An 18,152-nucleotide genomic window follows, 5' to 3' on the forward strand; every position below is an offset into this window, starting at 1 on the left:
CCAATAAGGAGGGGATATGCTAATTGACTGCCCCACCCTCAAAGATGGTGGCGCCCACAGCCAATAAGAAGGGGATATGCTAATTGACTGCCCCACCCTCAAAGATGGCGGTGCCCATAGCCACAAGATGGCGGCGCCCAGTCCCCTAAGCCCCGCCCAGGTGGCAGGCATGCAGAAAGGCCGGGCCCGCCCCGAGCACCTGCTTCTATAGTCCCCCAGTCCCCTTAGCCCCCCAACTGCCCAGGCCCGGCCCAAGGCGCGGGCAAGCCTCAGATGGTGGCTGCCAAGCCACCCAGGGCCACCCGAGGCTCAGGTAATCAGGGCCAGCCAAGACTTGCGCTGCCGGCAGTGGCAGCAGCAGAGGTGTGATGTGGCATTGCCTTCCCCTGGTCACCGGGTCACCTCCTGCCCCTGAGGGCTCCCAGACTGTGAGAGGGGGCAGGCCAGGCTGAGGGTCGCCCCCTCCAGTGCATGAATTTTCATGCACCAGGCCTCTAGTATTTAGTAAAGAGCTTTCAAAACACACAGGCACCCCTCCCCCAGTTTAATCTTATGATAACTGTCTGAAAGAGAAAGCAGATATTTTTTTAATCTTTATTGTTGAGAGTATTACAGATGTCCCTCTTTTTCCTCCCCATTGCCTCCCTCCACCTGGTTCCCACCCTGCCTCAGGCTTTGCCACCTTATTGTCTGTGTCCACAGGTAATGCATATATGCATATAAGATCTTCATTTAATCTCTTCCCACCCCCCCTTCCTTCTGAGAATCGTCAGTCTGTTCCATTTCCATGCCTTTGATTTTATTTTATTCACCAGTTTATTCTGTTCATTAGATTTCTTATTCATTTATTTTGATTTTTAGATTCAGTTGTTGATAGGTATGTATTTATTGCCATTTTATTTTTACTATTTTTTATCTTTTTCTTTTTCCTTCAACATTTCATGTAACACTGGTTTGGTGGTGATGAACACCTTTAGCTTTTTCTTGTCTGTTAGGCTCTTTATCTGACCTTCAATTCTAAATGATAGCTTTGCTGGGTAGAGTAATCTTGGTTGTAGGTCCTTGCTATTTATTTATCACTCTGAATATTTCTTGCCACTCCCTTCCAGGCTGCATAGTTTCTGTTGAGAAATCAACTGTCATACGGGTGCTCCCTTGTAGATAACTAACTGCTTTCCTCCTATTTTTAAGATTCTTTTTGTCTTTTTCTCTTGGCATTTTAATTATGATGTGTCTTGGTGTGGGCCTATTTGGGTTCCTCTTGATTGGGACTCTCTGTGCTTTTGGACTTGTAAGTCTTTCTTTAGCCAGGTAGGGGGAATTTTCCGTCATTTCTTCAAATAGGTTTTCAATATCTTGCTCTCTCTCTTTGGCACCCCCATAATGCAAATGTTGGTATGCTTGAAGTTGTCCCAGAGACTCCCTATTCTACCTTCATATTTTTGGATTCTTTTTTTCTTTTTGCTCTTCTGATTGTTTTTTGCTTCCTCGTATTTCAATCGTTGATTTGATTCTCGGTTTCCTCTACTCTATTGTTGAATCCTTGTATATTATTCTTTATTTCAGTCAGTATGTGCTTAATTTCTGACTGGTCCTTTTTCGTGTCTTTGGCATTCTCACTAAGATCCTTGAAAGTCTCACTAAGTCCCTTGGAGGTCTCATGAAGATTCTTGAGTAGCCTTATCAGAATGGTTTTGAATTCTATATCCAATAGTTTGCTTGCTTCCATTTCTTTCATTTGTGACATGTTTCTTTATCTCCACATTTTGGCTGCTTCCCTGTGTTTGTTTCTATGTATTATGTAGAGCTGCTATATCTCCTGGTGTTGGTAGAGTGGCCTTGTGTAGTATGTGTCCTATAGGGCCCAGTGGCTTAGCCTCCCCAGTCACCTGAGCTGAGCACTCTAGGTGAGCCCCTTTGTGGACTGTGTGCACAGTCTTGTTGTAGTTGAGACTTGATTGCTGTTGGTGTCACTGGGAGAAATTGACCTCCAGACCAATTGGCTGTGAGGACCAGCTAGGACTACAATGGGAGAGCTGCTGTGCAGGAGACACCCCTATGGAGCAGGACTTGATTCAATGGTGCTTTGGTGCTCACTGAGTCTTCCCCTTGAGTGTGTTGCTTACCAATGTGTAGAGTTGTAATCTGGTGTGGTCTGATGCTGTCCACTTGGTGCACTGGCTCTTGGATCTCCAGGGAGGTGCAAAGTTAGCCACTGCCTGGGGCCACCCATCAGGAGCTACAGGAAGATCTGCAGATTCCTCGTATTTGTATCAGTTTTAGAAGTGCCCAGGCGAGACCAGGCTCTGAAGCAAGGCAGGCTGCTGCTAGCGCCAGGTCTTGGGTCTTTTATTGATGGATTTGGTACACAAACAAGCCCAGTTCTTGCTTGTTTGAGAGATTTTAGCAAAGTCTGAAGCCTGAGCAAGGACAGACCATTCATATGCAAAAGCTGCTGCACACAGGTTGGGTGGGGCTGCAAATTGGTTAAGGTGGGGTCTCAGGGAATCACCAGGGTGGAGCAAACAGATGTGGCTGCCAGTCAGCCCTATTACCGGGAGCTCCCAGCACAGGAACAATGACCCTGCAAGCACCTGCATCTGGGAGAAAGCTGGCATCTGAGTTCCTGCTCAGATGCCAGACAATTCAGTTCCTCTTTGTATGTGTCTGGGTCACCCAGAGCCTTGCCCTGGCTCTGGAGCTTAGTGGAAGCCGAACCTTGTAAGTTCAGTTCGTGTACCAGCTCTTTAAGAGGAACAGCTGAGTTTTCAGCAGCCTCCTTGTCACTGAGCCCCGATTCCTGCTGGTTTTTATAGCCCATAGTTACGGGGACTTCTTTTCCCAGCTTTGGGACTGGGGGTCTGGTGTGGAGCTGGGACCCCTTGCTCCTCACAGGGGGCCTCTGAAGAGACAATCTTCCTTTCGATTAAAAAAGTGGCACACTGAGATGCTGGTCCAGCCCGTTCTGTGCCTCCGCCCCTCCTACTACTCTCAGTGTGCTTTCTTCTTTACTTCCCTAGTTATAAGACTTCCATTCAGCTAGATTTCAGATGGTTCTGGATGATGTTTGTTGCGCATTTTAGTTGTAATTTTGACATGCTTGTGGGAGGCAGCGAGTACCCGCATTTACCTATGCCACCATCTTGGTTTCTCTCCCCAGATATCATTGTTTAGATAAGAATACTGAGCTACCATCCACAAAGACTCACTGGCAGCTTAAGTCTCCCATACCTTAGTGCAATTTGAACTAAGGAAGCTATTCAGAACCTTCTTTGTATTCAGCACTGCACTAGGCACCAGAGATAGAAAACTAAAGATTGAATAACACATGGTCCCCACCATGCCATATGATGTTTTCTCTTTTATAATTTAGAGGCCAAAGAGTTTCTGCGTAGGGCCCAAGGCTGCCCTTTTTTCTGTCCTGCACTCACTCATTTTTCCACCTTCCCCAGGGTGACTAGGGGTAGTCAGAGTTCCAAATCAGGGACTGAATTGGCAGCTGGGGAACTGGAGAGAGCAGATCATACCAGAGCTTCCCGTCCCTCGCGGTGAGGAGACTGCCTTCCCCCTTCTGGAAATGTCCAACCATAGGGTGGAGGACAGCTTCACATGGCTTTGTCCCAGGTTCTATAGCTTCATTCCATCCTTCAGCAGCAGAAATACAACATTTTGGTAACTAGTTTGATTTTGTGGGTAAGCACCCCATCAAAACAGAGAGAGCTTTAACACTAGAGTACCTGATTGATGACAGCAAAAATGTTTCCAAGTCCAAGGGGGGAGAAGGCTAAAAAAGTATGCTTCTATATAAATTTTTCTGCAATGCAAGCATTTTGATATTTTTCTTCCCTGCAACAAGGGGAACATGATTATGTGCTAGCTCTGGAGAGGGAAAGGCAAGGAAAAGGTCCAGTTTTAGGGGCCAGTTATGTTTTTCAAGTCTCAGTCAACAGTTGGATGGATGTTATCGAAGCATAAAACTGGACATTTATTGCCCCATGCCCACCTTGTCAAATCCAATAATGGTACGAGGACTTTTTATTTTTTTAAATATATCTTTATTGATTTCAGAGAGGAAGGGAGAGGAAGAGGGAGAGAGAGATAGAAACATCAATGATGAGAAAGAATCATTGATCGCTGCCTCCTGCACTCACCCTACTGGGGATCGAGTCCACACCAGGCATGTGCCCTTGACCAGAATCAAACCTGGGACCCTTCAGTCCCGCAGGCCAGCGCTCTATCCTCTGAGCCAAACTAGCTAGGGCACAAGGGCTTTTTAGATCCTTTTTTATTCTTAGATAATATCATTCCATGATCAACTTTAGGACCATAATTTTTCTTATAACAATGTTTTCCTAGGCTCCTAAAGACTTTTTGGCAATTTAATTTAATGTTAACTTGATTTAAAGTACAGATAAAAAGTCTGTGTGGTCCCTTGTGATGGGTCCCTTCTTGGGATCTACAGGTTGCCTGAGGCTTGGTCACAGCCATGACCCTTGGCACTCATGGCTTCTGTATTTGCTTCTTAGTCTCACAACCACAGCTGTAGATTTCTCTCTTCCTGCTCACTTACCATGTGTATGACTTTTATTATAAGCATCCTCAAAGTCCCCATGCTATTAAGGGATGGAAGAGGGCCTAAGTTGACATTTGGGCAGATGTTAGCCTGTGCCTGAAAATCTGTTTCTGTGAATAGGATAATGGCTTCTTTTCCCTTCTGCTTAAGAAGCTTCAGACACGGACCAGCTTCATTGGTTCTGCAACTTATGTAGCCACACAAGGCCCCATGCTTAGAAGGTCCTCACACTTGTTTTAATGCTCTGCTGTCACTACATTGTAATTCTCAAATTTTTAACAAGGGGCCCTGTATTTTCATTTTGCAGTGGGCCCCCCAAATTATGTAGCTGGGCCTGATCAGATATTTGTTACCTCTAGGGCTGGTGAGAAAGGAAATGAAGCCATCCCGCTGAGGAGAGTCTGTGTGATGGCAGATACTGGTGGCAGTGGAAAGTGGGGTTTGTATGCAGATGTAAGGTCATTGGCATTGCAGCACTCAACCATGAAATAATAACCAGTTTTGAAATGCTTTTCTAGTATAAATGCTACCGTGATGTCAGATGAAACATAAATGCAAGAAGAAGATATAGTTTATTCTTTATAACCATTAATCTGTGAACCTGGGGATGTTCTCTCACCTTGTTTTTGCACTGTTGGTGGGCATAGAAACAGTACACCACTTTGGAGAACAGTATAGCAGTCACTTAAAAATTAAATGCATCTTCCATGTAGTCCAGCCATTCTGGAACCATCCTATGTATCTGTCCATTCAAAGATTTGTTCTTCAAAGAACATGGTTTTATTTTTTGTAATCACTTCAACCTGGAAACAGCTCAAATATCCATCAATTAAAAAATGGATAAATAATGAATAAAATACAACTCAAAAAAACTGTTGATACACCAAACAAGAAAAATAAATCTTAAATTACACTGAGTAAAAGAAACCAAACATTTGTTTAAAACCCATACTATATAATTCTGTTTTTGTAAAACTCTAGAAAATGCAAACTAATCTGTAGTGACAGTGTTTGCCTGGGGGACGGCTGGAGAAAGTTGGGTGGGAGAGATTACAAAAGGACAAAAGAATACCTCTGGGGTGATAAATCATAACCTTGCTTGTAGTGACAGTTTCATGGATCAGTTGTACATTTTATGTATGAGCAGCTTATATTATGTCATGCATTTCTTAATAAAGCTACTAAAAAACATTTTAAAATGTAGAATAAAAATTCCTCACCTAATCACCACCAAAAATAAAGTGTATATACTATTGTATTTTTTTATTTGAAACTGGCAGCCTCAACAACCCATTTTAATGATAATAATTAACCAAAGAACTAACCTGTATTTCCTCAGGAGGATGTAAGATAATTAAGAACTGTCTATCATACGCAGGCATTTTAGCAGACTAACAAAGCTCACAAACACATATAACAAATTTCTACTGCGACACACACATCAGTTTTCATCCCCTTAAAGTGGCAAAAATGAACCCATTCATTGACATGAAGCACATAGCCGGTCTGTAGAAAAATAAGAAGCAAATACATATAAACTTAGCATGCTTTGTAATCAAAGTTTCAGTATTCTAACTTGGAAATTATATAGCTAGGTTGGTGTCCAATGATTATCAAATGGTTAGCTCAAGTTATTAGTCTTTTTTAAGTTACTTAAAGATCTTGGAATTATCTCTAAGTTGATATGCTATAAAACATAATTGCTATTTATATAAAAAGTTTGTCAGAAAAAGTATTCCATTTAATTGAACACAAATGTATATTTTTTATAATCTTAAACATACAAGCATAATATTAGCTTATTTGGCCCATTATCCTATATAAATTTAGGAGAAATCAACTCAAATAAAATAAAATGTACAGTTACATTATACTTAACACTGATAAATCAGAGAAAGACAGCTGTGTTTAAAACTTATCATACTAGTCTCATTTGCCAAAGAGTTACCTTAATTTTGTGAACTTAAATTCTAAAATTTTTATTGAGTTAAATAACATTTTCTATAAAATTATTTTTATGTCTAGTAAATTTAAAGTTGTAGGGGTTCAATTTTCTTATTTTCTGTGAAATTTAGGAATATTTCGTTTGTAAGTACTTGCAATCTTTATTAACCAAACAGAACACGATTTATAATTTAAAATGTGCTATAATCTAATTTATTGATACACTCTGGAAATAGGAAAATGTTCCATATACTACAAAAGATAAAAGCCTTGCCGTTGAACTTCGACCTATGAACCAGAAGTCAGGGTTCAATTCCCAGTCAGGGCACATGCCCAGGCTGTGGGCTCGATCCCCAGTAGGGGGCATGTAGGAGGCAGCTGATCAATGATTCTCTGTCATCATTCATGTTTCTATCTCTCTCTTCCTCCTCCTTCCTCTTTGAAATCAATAAGAATATATATATTAACTAGAGGCCTGGTGCACAGATTCGTGCATCGGTGGGATCCCTCAGCCTGGCCTGTGCCCTCTCGCAATCCGGGACCCCTCAGGGCATGTCGAAGAGCTGGTTTTGGCCCGATCCCCACAGGCCAGGCCAAGGGATCTCACCAGTGCACGAATCTGTGCACCAGGCCTCTAGTATGCATATAAGATCTTTGGTTAATCTCTTCCCGCCCTTTCCCCTTCCCTCTGAGATTCATCAATCTGTTCCATGATTCCATGCCTGTGCATTGAGCATCTGCCCCCTGGTGGTCATTGCACATCATAGCTACTGGACGGTCAGATGGTCACTTAGGCTTTTATATAGAGAGACTAAAAAGATACAGGTTTTTCTGAATTGTAGGCACAAACACATAGAGCTTAATAGCTTCAGTTCTACAGCTTCAGCCATGGGTCAAAAGTAAACACAAAACATCACCAGTCCATATTTCAAAGTGCTGCTCTTCTTCCCAGCGGGCACAGAATTCTTAATTGATTTGAACTCAAGATAGAACAGTATTCAAACAAAAATGACCAAGAACTCAGATTCCCTGCTCTCTCCCACCCAACAGAAATTATATCTCTAGGATTTTTTGTTAGTTATCATCAGCTTGTCAGACCATAAAACTGAATTCTCCATCATGGCTGCCACCAAGAGGGAATGATTTATCAACCATGCATGGACTAGAAAGAAAAATAAACACAAGTCAGTAAAGAGGGAATAAAAACTAGAGAAATAGAGTCAGTGTAGCTCGAGTCGAATGCTGCTGAGGATTCACTCTGAGAGCCAAGAAATGACTTACCTGTGAAAGCCACCCATGGCGTGCTGCTCACCCCAGACAACACGGCTCATCTGGCTCTGTCGGGTTAAATCTGTATCGATAACCTCCAAAACTCTTAAAAGATACCTTTTTTAAAATTAAATCTTTATTGTTGAAAATATTACATATGTCCCTCTTTACCCCCGTTGACCCCTTCTAGCCGGCCCCTTGCCCCAGGTGTTCACCACCCTATTGTGTGTGTCCATGGGTTATGCATATATGCATACAAGTTTTTTGGTTGATCACTTCCCACCCATCCACCTTCCCCGCCTTCCCTCTGAGATTCTGCAGTCTGTTCTATGCTTCTATGTCTCTGAATATATTTTGTTCATTAGTTTATTTTGTTCATTAGGTTCCACATATGAGTGAGATCATGTGATACTTGTATTTCCCTGACTGGCTTATTTCATTTAGCATAATACTCTCCAGGTCCCTCCATGCTGTCTCAAAGGGTAAGAGATCCTTTTCTTTTTTTTTTTTATTACAACTGCATAGTATTCCCTGGTGTAAATGTACCATAGCTTTTTTATCCATTCGTCTACTGATGGGCACTTGGGCTGTTTCTAGATCTTAGCTATTATAAATTGTGCTGCTATGAACATTGGGGAGCATACATTCTTTCTGATTTGTGTTTCAGATTTCTTAGACTATATTCCTAGAAGTGGGATCACTAGGTCAAATGGCAATTCCATATTTAATTTTTTGTGGAAACGCCATACTGTTTTCCATAGTGGCTGCACCAGTCTGCATTCCCACCATCAGTGTGCTAGGGTTCCCTTTACTCCATAGACTCACCAGCAGTTGTTGTTTGTTGATTTGTTGATGGTAGCCATTCTGACAGGTGTGAGATACCTCATTGTGGTTTTAATTTGCATCTCTTGGATGATTAGTGACTTTGATCATGTTTTCATATGTCTCTTGGCCAGCTGTACATCCACTTTGGAGAAGTGTCTATTTAGGTCCTTTGCCCATTTTTAATTGGATTGTTTGTCTTCCTTTTGTTAAGTTGTATGAGTTCCTTATATATTTTGGTTATATGAAAGATACCTTTTTAGAAAGAAAATCATGACTCTTGAACAAGTATAACATGAACACGTGCACATAATTGTTAATTTAATCATTTAGGGAAAGAACCAGTAATATGTTACAGCCAATTTAACAATCAGTTTTTCTCCTTCCATGTAACAAAGATTGGCTGGCCTCAGGATCTCTTTTTTTTTTTTTTTTTTTTTTTTTTTTGCTAAAAGTATTACAAAGGGTATTACATAAGTGTCCTTTTTTTTCCCCCCCACCCTTGACAAACCCCTGCCCTTCCTTACCCCCCAGTGTCTTATGTCCATTAGTTATGCTTATATGGATGCATACAAGTCCTTCGGTTGATCTCTTACTCCCCTCCCTCCTGTCCCCCAACCCTCCCTGGCCTTCCCACTGCAGTTTGACAATCAGTTTGAGGCAGCTCTGCCTCTGTATCTATTATTGTTCAAAAGTTTGTAATGGTCTTTATTATCCATGAATGAGTGAGATCATGTGGTATTTTTCCTTCATTGACTGGCTTGTTTCACTTAGCATAATGCTCTCCAGCTCCATCCATGCTGTTGCAAATGGTAAGAGTTCCTTCTTTTTTACAGCAGCATAGTATTCCATCGTGTAGATGTACCACAGTTTTCTAATCTATTCATCTACTGATGGGCACTTAAGCTGTTTCCAGATCTTAGCTATGGTGAATTGTGCTGCTATGAACATAGGGGTGCATATATCCTTTCTGATTAGTGTTTCTGGTTTCTTGGGATATATTCCTAGAAGTGGGATCACAGGGTCAAATGGGAGTTCCATTTCCAATTTTTTTAGGAAACTCCATACTGTCTTCCATAGTGGCTGCACTAGTCTGCATTCCCACCAGCAGTGCACAAGTGTTCCTTTTTTTCCACATCCTCTCCAGCACTTGTCGTTTGTTGATTTGTTGATGATGGCCATTCTGACAGGTGTGAGATGGTACCTCATTGTTGTTTTGATTTGCATCTCTTGGATGATTAGTGACTTTGAGCATGTTTTCATATGTCTCTTGGCTTTCTGAATGTCCTCTTTTGAAAGGTGTCTATTTAGCTCCTTTGCCCATTTTTTGATTGGATTGTTTATCTTCTTTTTGTTAAGTTGTATGAGTTCCCTATAAATTTTGGAGATTAGGCCCTTATCAGATATGACGTTGGCAAATATGTTTTCCCACGCAGTGGGTTTTCTTGTTGTTTTGTTGATGGTTTCTTTTGCTGTGCAGAAGCTTTTTATTTTGATGTAGTCCCATTTGTTCATTTTCTCTTTAGTTTCAACTGCCCTAGGAGCTGTATCAGTGAAGAAATTGCTTTGGCATATGTCTGAGATTTTGTTGCCTTTGTATTCTTCTAGAATTTTTATGGTTTCCTGTCGTACATTTAAGTCCTTTATCCATTTTGAGTTTATTCTTGTGTATGGTTTAAGTTGGTGGTCTAGTTTCATTTTCTTGCATGTATCAGTCCAATTTTCCCAACACCATTTATTGAAGAGATTATCTTGACTCCATTGTATGTTCATGCCTCCTTTGTCAAAAATTAATTGAGCATATTGGTTCGGGCTAATTTCTGGACTCTCTATTCTATTCCACTGATCTATATGTCTGTTCTTGTGCCAGTACCAGGCAGTTTTGAGAACAGTGGCTTTGTAATACAGCTTGATATCTGGCATTGAGATCCCACCTATTTTGTTCTTTCTCAGGATCGCTGCAGCTATTCGGGGTCTTTTTTTATTCCAGATGAATTTTTGGAGAGTTCGTTCTAGATCTTTGAAGAAGGCCATTGGTATTTTAATGGGAAGTGCGTTGAATGTATAGATTGCTTTGGGTAGTATGGACATTTTAATGATGTTGATTCTACCAATCCAAGAACATGGTATGTTCTTCCATCTCTTTATGTCTTCCTCTATCTCTTTTTTCAACGTCCTGTAGTTTTCTGAGTAGAGGTCTTTTACCTCTTTAGTTAAGTTTATTCCTAGGTATCTTAATTTTTTTGGTACGATGGTAAATGGGATTGTTTTTATAATCTTCCTTTCTGAAAGTTCACTATTGGTGTATAGAAATGCCTCAGATTTCTTGGGGTTAATTTTGTATCCTGCTACATTGCCAAATTCATGTATTAAGTCTCGTAGTTTTTTGATGGAGTCTCTAGGGTTTTGTATGTATAATATCATGTCATCTGCAAATAAGGACAGTTTTACTTCCTCTTTTCCAATTTGGATGCCTTTTATTTCTTCTTCTTGTCTAATTGCAATGGCTAATACTTCCAGGACTATGTTGAACAGGAGTGGTGAGAGTGGGCATCCCTGTCTTGTTCCTGGCCTCAGGATCTTAAATAAGCATTCTGACTTTTAACCTTGAGTGCCCTTCCACAGTTGGCATATTGACACTTCCAGCGCATTTCTAAGGTCTGCACTTGGGGCTTAGCAGTGAGTGTGCTCATTCCCTGACTGCTGAGCTTCCTTTCTCTGGGCTTTCACTTGCTCTCCTGCACTGAGGCTAACTCTTGTTTTCTTTCACAGTGACAAAATCCAGGCCCTCTCCTATGCACAGCACACGCGGCAGCTCATCTCATGTGGCAGTGATGGTGGCATAGTCATCTGGAACATGGACGTGGAGAGGCAGGAGGTAGGTGCACGGCTGCTGGTCTGGGCTCTGCCATTCTTGGCTATGCTGAAAAACAGCTCAGCTGGCCCTCCTGCTCATTTCTTACTTCTTTTACAATTAAGCCTTGAAATAAGACATGATATGTTAGAGGAAAAACATTTTGGTAGAATAGGAGTTTCTGTTTTTTTGCCTCTCACAAATTGGCATTTAACATTTAAGTGATGGAGATTTCATAAGAATTTAGACCGAGAGTAAGCTTTGTAGACTTTAAATGTGTTGCAACATTCACAACAAAATTTCAGGTGAGAAAAAGGAACCTTCTCTTTTCAGGTGATTAGTCCTTGGGTATAAAGTGCCCTATGAAAACAGAAAACTCATGTATTTTATGTATTGATAGAAATGATCACTCGTGTTTGAGAAATGGTATTTGATGAAGTAACATTCTTTAATTATTAATAGAAATATTCAAAATCATTATTTTATGCTTCTTTATGAGTCATCTCCTAAATAGTTCTCCAGATATAAATATATACTTTGACAGTTTCAGCATATATTACTAAGTTTTACCTTTCTTTTTCACCTTTGAGTGTCTTAACAAGTGATATGTTTACTGAATATCCCCTTTGACAAGTACATTGAAGGTAACTATATATTCTCCTTTCCCTAGAATGATGGTGGGTAAACTTTCCCATTGGCATTGTATGCTTTTCCAGTTTCAGAAAAGCAACACTTTAAAAAAAGACAAAAGCAATTTCCCAACTTCCTTCCCTGCCCTCATCCAATCTCATTTCAAGAGAATGTTACCCACAATCTAATGCCTTTCAAATGTCAGTAATTAAATGTTTCAGAAGATTAAAACTTGATTTGCTGAAACCATAAATCCACAGGAGTTCCATTAGTAACTAATTAAAATCGTCATTATTGTTAGGAAGTAGGGAATTATAGAATATTGCTTTTCAAAGTACCCTTTGGCCCCATCAGTATAAAGGCATGGAAATCAATGCATTGTGTGCTAGCCATGCTGCCAGGCTGTCCATTGGAGCGTGGTTCTGCATGGAAGCTGCTGCAGGTGAGGCACAATCACAGCCAGTCTGGAAGCTGCTGCAGGTGAGGCACAATCACAGCCAGTCTGCCCGGCCTCTTCCCTGGCCTGACCGGCCTGACCTGGGAGGAGGGGACCAGTGGGCTCCTTCCCCTCAGTGCACTGTGTGAGGAAGAAGTGTTTCTCTACCCTCACGGTCTTTCAGCTGGCCTAAGTTTCAAATAGACATGGAACAGATTAACAAGATAAAATAACCGAATATAACACATACATATGTATGGGAACTCCACATATGTGAGAGAGTCAGAGAACTTACATACATGAGAGATTCAAAGACAGAGAGGGAAAATGATGTAATAATCCTATTCTAAGCTAGGAATCACCTTGGGGTTTCAGAAGGAAGGAAGATCATTGTAGGACAGTAAGAAGAGCATGTTCAGTAATTAGACGTTTGCCCTGCCCTATAGATATTCTTTAAGGGACAGATAAAAGTTTATGTTGACCTTGCAGGGTCTCAGGTGCCTTTAGCTCAAAAGAATCCAAATACCATCAAGGCACATCTTGTTGTGAGGGGCAACTCATTCTGAGCAGCAGGCAGGCTCTACCCATGATGGGCAAAGGCCCAAAGGAGGATAATGAAACCAGGTGGTTGGTGGGCAGTCCTTAGAGCCATCTTGCTTAAAATTATGCCTTTTGACATCCAGATATATGAGCACTCGGTACTTGTTAACTATTTTAAATCTTACTGCGTGATTCAGAACTCTAAATGAGCAGTGGAGATGGTTCCATCCATTTTTTTGCAAGTGTCATATAAACAGAAATCCCGAGATGTATCTGTGGAGCACCTTCCTTGTATGGCAAGTGCTGTGCAGTGCTCACCTGGGGAGGTCTGAGACTGTGATGAAGCAGTCCCTGCCCTGCAGCGCTGGCAGGCTTTCTAGAAGAAAAGACATGTGAGAGAAAACTTAAGGAAACTATGAAATGGTACAAATGAATTAATTGCAGTAGATGTAAGATAGGGCATTAGTTCTGGATATTTAGGAAGGGATGTTACTATTGTCATCTGATAGTCTCAGAGAAGGGTGTGTGGAAGGACATAGTTCTAAAAGATTGATGGGGTCTGAACGTGCTCTGACCAGGACAAGAAACAGCAAGAACAAAGACCAGATTAACATGAGCCATGGCACATGGAGCATTGGTGCGCATGCGCAGGGGAAGCCAGCAGAAACGAAAGGCTAGCTGGGGGGTGGAGCAGACGGTGAAGACATCAAGTGGCTGATCGCATTGGGTTGATATCCCTTAGGTTAATAACATCCATTTTTTCAAAATGTTATCATTTTTTCAAAGTGTATGTAATAAAGTACACTTTGTAGAAAATTACAGAGTGCTCACTAACAAATAGAATGTAGTTACTCATGATACCACCACCCAGAAATATCACACTTAACAGGCAAGTATTCTTCCTTACACTTTTCTCTACATATACACATATGGAAGGTTTTTTTTAACAAAAAATGAGTTTGAATTATACTACACATCACATGGTGATTTAATTTTTTTTCCTTACCCGATACTTACTCCCAACTCCCTCCTCATTCATAGACACCCCTGTGATGCATTTGATATGCGTCCTAAACCTTACATGCTTCCTTGTAAAAGATGCAGTGATGTGTGTATGTTAAAGTCTTCTGTAAATCTTCCTGCATCAGAACTGTGCTAAAAAATCACAACATAGATATGGCTTTTAAATGTAAAATGTCTTTAGCTAAAACCTTTGTATTATTTTCTTAAATCTGGCTTTAAATTGACTAAGACATGAAAATTACGAAGCCAGTTAAGGCTTACTTTCTTCGGTTTTGGCTCAGTTGGCTGGCTGTCGTCCTGTGCACCGGGAAGTTGCTTGTTCGATTAATTCCTGGTCAGAGCACATGCCTGGGTTTTGGACTTGATCCCCGGTGGGGAGTGGGCAGGAGGCAGCCTGATTGATGTTTGGCTCTTACATCAATGTTTCTCTCTCTCCCTCCCCTTCCTCTCTCTAAAGCAATAAACTATTCTTTTTTTAAAAAAAGGAATTAGAGCTCTTAAAATGTCACCCTTTTACTTTTCTTTTGAGAACATGTATAGCTTTAGGTTTATTTCTGTTTGAAGGTAGGAGAATATGCTAAATCCCTAAAACTGTTCCTTAATAGGTATTCCTTAGAAAAGGATTACATCAATAGAAAAAGGCCTTCACCCTAACCAGTTTGGCTCAGTGGATAGATCATCAGCCTGTGGACTGAAAGGTTCTAGGTTTGATCCCGGTCAGGGGCACATGCCTGGGTTGTGAGCTTAATCCCCAGTGTGGGGCGTGCAGGCAGTGGCCAGTCAATGATTCTGTCTCATCATTGATGTTTCTATCTCTCTCTTCCTCTTCCTTCTTCTCTGAAATCAACAAAAATATATTTTTTAAAAAGAGCAGTTTCAAAAAGAAAAAGGCCTTCCCAGGCCTTTATTACACTGCTGTCTATTATGAATCTCAGAGAGGAAACAGGCTATTGTTTACATGTTTCACAAACTTGTTTGATCTCACGCCTCTTTTACATTGAGTCAAATGGGAGTTCCCTGGAATTCACTTTTGGGAAACCCTGGGATTGGGTTTATTTTTCAAGGTTCCTTGGGTTTGGTGACACGTGGAGAGAGATCAGTGCCTCTGCCAGGTGATGAATTTACAGAGATGAACATGGAACTGTAGAAGCAAATGCAGAGTCACTATAAGCCTAATCTATGAGGATTTGCTGGAGAATAGCTTTAAGCTTCACACAACTTTTGAACCTGTTTGACATAGTTTAGAGCATTTGTGATGGGGCTGGGAAATAGTGAACGAAGTCGGGCTATTATGTGACACATGAGGCAAGGAGCAGAGTTTCAAACCCTGCTGGGCTGTGCCACGAGTGGACAGGGACAAGTTGCGTCTCTGAGGAGCTACCGTGGTCAGGTTCTGTCCCTCCAACACAGAAAGCTGTGTGTACGTGTAATGTGCAATTACATAATTGTTCACAAAGCAGATATAATTACATATGGTCAGAGAATGAGATACAGTCCTGAATCCTCAAGGTGGCTCTCAAGACTGCTGATAAAGCCCCAGCTCCCCCTGAACACCCCTGAACTCCGCCTAGGTCATAGCCCTCAGCACTCTGTGCTTCTTTTCAGGCCTTTGCACTGATACTTACTTAAATAATTATGATTAATAATATTTTCATGTTTAGCCTACCATGATGATTCTCCATGAGATTCTCTTTGTTCATCACTACATCCCAGGGCCTGACACCTAATAGACATTTATAAATATTTTTTAAATGATTGAGAAAGTGTGCTTCTGTTTCTTATAAGCATAACCCGATTCTGTTTCATCAATGTAAGTTACATCAAGTAACCTTAGGTCACTGTTTCTCACTGTGACCTGCTGTGTGTTTTATTTGACAAGACCCCTGAATGGTTAGACAGTGATTCCTGCCAAAAGTGTGATCAGCCTTTCTTCTGGAACTTCAAGCAAATGTGGGACAGTAGGAAAATTGGCCTAAGACAGGTGAGTGATGTGGCTGCCTCATCAATATCTAATCGTGTGCCCTAACCGGTTTGGCTCAGTGGATAGAGCGTCAGCCTGTGGACTCAAGGGTCCCAGGTTCGATTCCGGTCAAGGGCATGTACCTTGGTTTCGGGTACATCCCCAGTAGGGAGTGTGCAAGAGGCAGCTGATCGATGTTTCTCTCTCATTGATGTTTCCAGCTCTCTATCCCTCTCCCTTCCTCTCTGTAAAAAAATCAATAAAATATATTTTTTTTAAAATGTAATGGTGTGTAAATAACTTTACCTTGTGATCTTGGAAGAAATAGGGGTAAATTATTATCATAGTCTCTTTGTGAGTGCACATTAATTTGTTCCCTTTATCTGCTATAGCTCATTCCTACTGGATTCAGTTTTATAGAGATCTGTCCCCAGTAAGCAGTTAAGGTATATGACTTTAGAATTCTACTGGCATCTATTGAAATATACCTTAAAGTTAGAGGGATGATGCTTTCGCTCATATTGGTACCAACCATGCAATTATAGAAGTGGTATTTATTTATTCTTAATAATTTCACTGATCCTTCTTATGTCTTAGTTTTAGTTATTTGAATCTACTTATAATACAACATTTCAGTCTGATTCCATGCTTGGGTTTGGTCCTCCCTAAGACACCAAAAGTTGATTTCATTGCTCACCTAGATTGGGCGTGACTAGAGTATAGACCAGTGATGGCAAACCTATGACACACATGTCAGAGGTGACATGCGAACTCATTTCTTTGGTTGATTTTTCTTTGTTAAATGGCATTTAAATATATAAAATGAATATCAAAAATATAAATCTTTGTTTTACTATGGTTGCAAATATCAAAAAATTTCTACATGCGACACGGCACCAGAGTTAAGTTAGGGTTTTTCAAAATGCTGACTCGCCGAGCTCAAGAGGATCGCCATCACTGGTCTAGACAATGGATTGAATCAGGGTTCATTCCTATTCTCCTTCATGAGGCAGCATAATCTCGGAGATGGCACTTCCTCATTACACTCAGCTTTAAGATAACCTGACTGCTGGTGGTTCCTCTAGAGACCATAGTGATGATAACCAGAGAGGACCAAGAATGGGGTAAGGAGGCAGAAGGGAGGTGGCAGTTAGATGTGTTTCCCAGCAGGCCTCATTCTGAATAAACACAACTGGTGTGTTCCTTTCAGTTTGGGGGGCAACCTTGTTTAGCATCCTCAGCTAAATGCTGTTGATCACTGCTGAGATACCCTGAGACGCTGAGGCACGGCCGCCCTAACAAGTCTCCGTTCTCTCTCTGCAGCACCACTGCCGCAAGTGCGGGAAGGCTGTCTGCGGCAAGTGCAGCTCCAAACGTTCCTCCATCCCCCTTATGGGCTTCGAGTTTGAAGTGAGGGTCTGTGACAGCTGCCACGAGGCCATCACAGATGAAGAGTAAGTTCCAGCAGCCTGCAAAATTGTCAAGGATAAGGAGAGAATATGAACTGAGCTGCACCCAGCACACAGTCGTGACTACTGATACCCTAGCTCCTGCTGGTTTAGAATGCAGATCCTGGCAAGTGGGCAAAGCCCACCTTTCCACCAAGAGATTATGTTCTCTTGTGACTTGGGAGGGAAGAGTACTCACAAAGAATGCATCCCTGTGCTCTTCTCAACCCCAGGGGTATGTGCATTGCAAATAGGTGTTCTTCCAGCAGAGCCTTCTGTATACTCATTTCCTTGAGAAGTGCTCAGGAGTTCGGAGTCCAGGGTTCACTTTCTAGCCCAAGCTGGTATCTTCTACAGGGGCCAAATCAGCCCTAGGCTCTAGAGCAAGCGTGTCAAACTCGCGGCCTACTGGCTGCATCCGGCCCACAATGAATATTTTTGCAGCCCAGCCAATATACTGGTACATAAGAAACGTTTTAATAAAAATTTCGTAACTTAATTTTTACAATGTCCTATTATACATAATTATTAATAATGAACTACGTTTGCTAATGACTGATTACTATAATCGCATTGCATTCATTTCCCTTACGCGCAGGCGCACCATCTCTCTCCACTAATACTAGCAGTGAATATTTTAGTAGCTAATTGCC

The 18,152-nt window shown here is 41.3% G+C and overlaps 1 protein-coding gene across 1 annotated transcript in view; it reads left to right on the forward strand.

Moving 5' to 3' along the window:
• The window catches only part of WDFY2 (WD repeat and FYVE domain containing 2), a 221,229-nt gene that overhangs the window by 193,860 nt on the left and 9,217 nt on the right, over positions 1-18,152 (forward strand). The window contains exons 8-10 of the mRNA XM_070409110.1: positions 11,381-11,486; positions 15,971-16,072; positions 17,375-17,505. Coding sequence (XP_070265211.1) covers positions 11,381-11,486; positions 15,971-16,072; positions 17,375-17,505 — 339 coding nt within the window. The remainder of the gene's footprint in view (positions 1-11,380; positions 11,487-15,970; positions 16,073-17,374; positions 17,506-18,152) is intronic.

This window comes from Myotis yumanensis, unplaced genomic scaffold (genome assembly GCF_028538775.1).
Source record: "Myotis yumanensis isolate MYYU_CA2020_CCGP unplaced genomic scaffold, mMyoYum1.0.hap1 SCAF_3, whole genome shotgun sequence".
Classification (NCBI taxonomy): Eukaryota; Metazoa; Chordata; class Mammalia; order Chiroptera; family Vespertilionidae; genus Myotis; species Myotis yumanensis.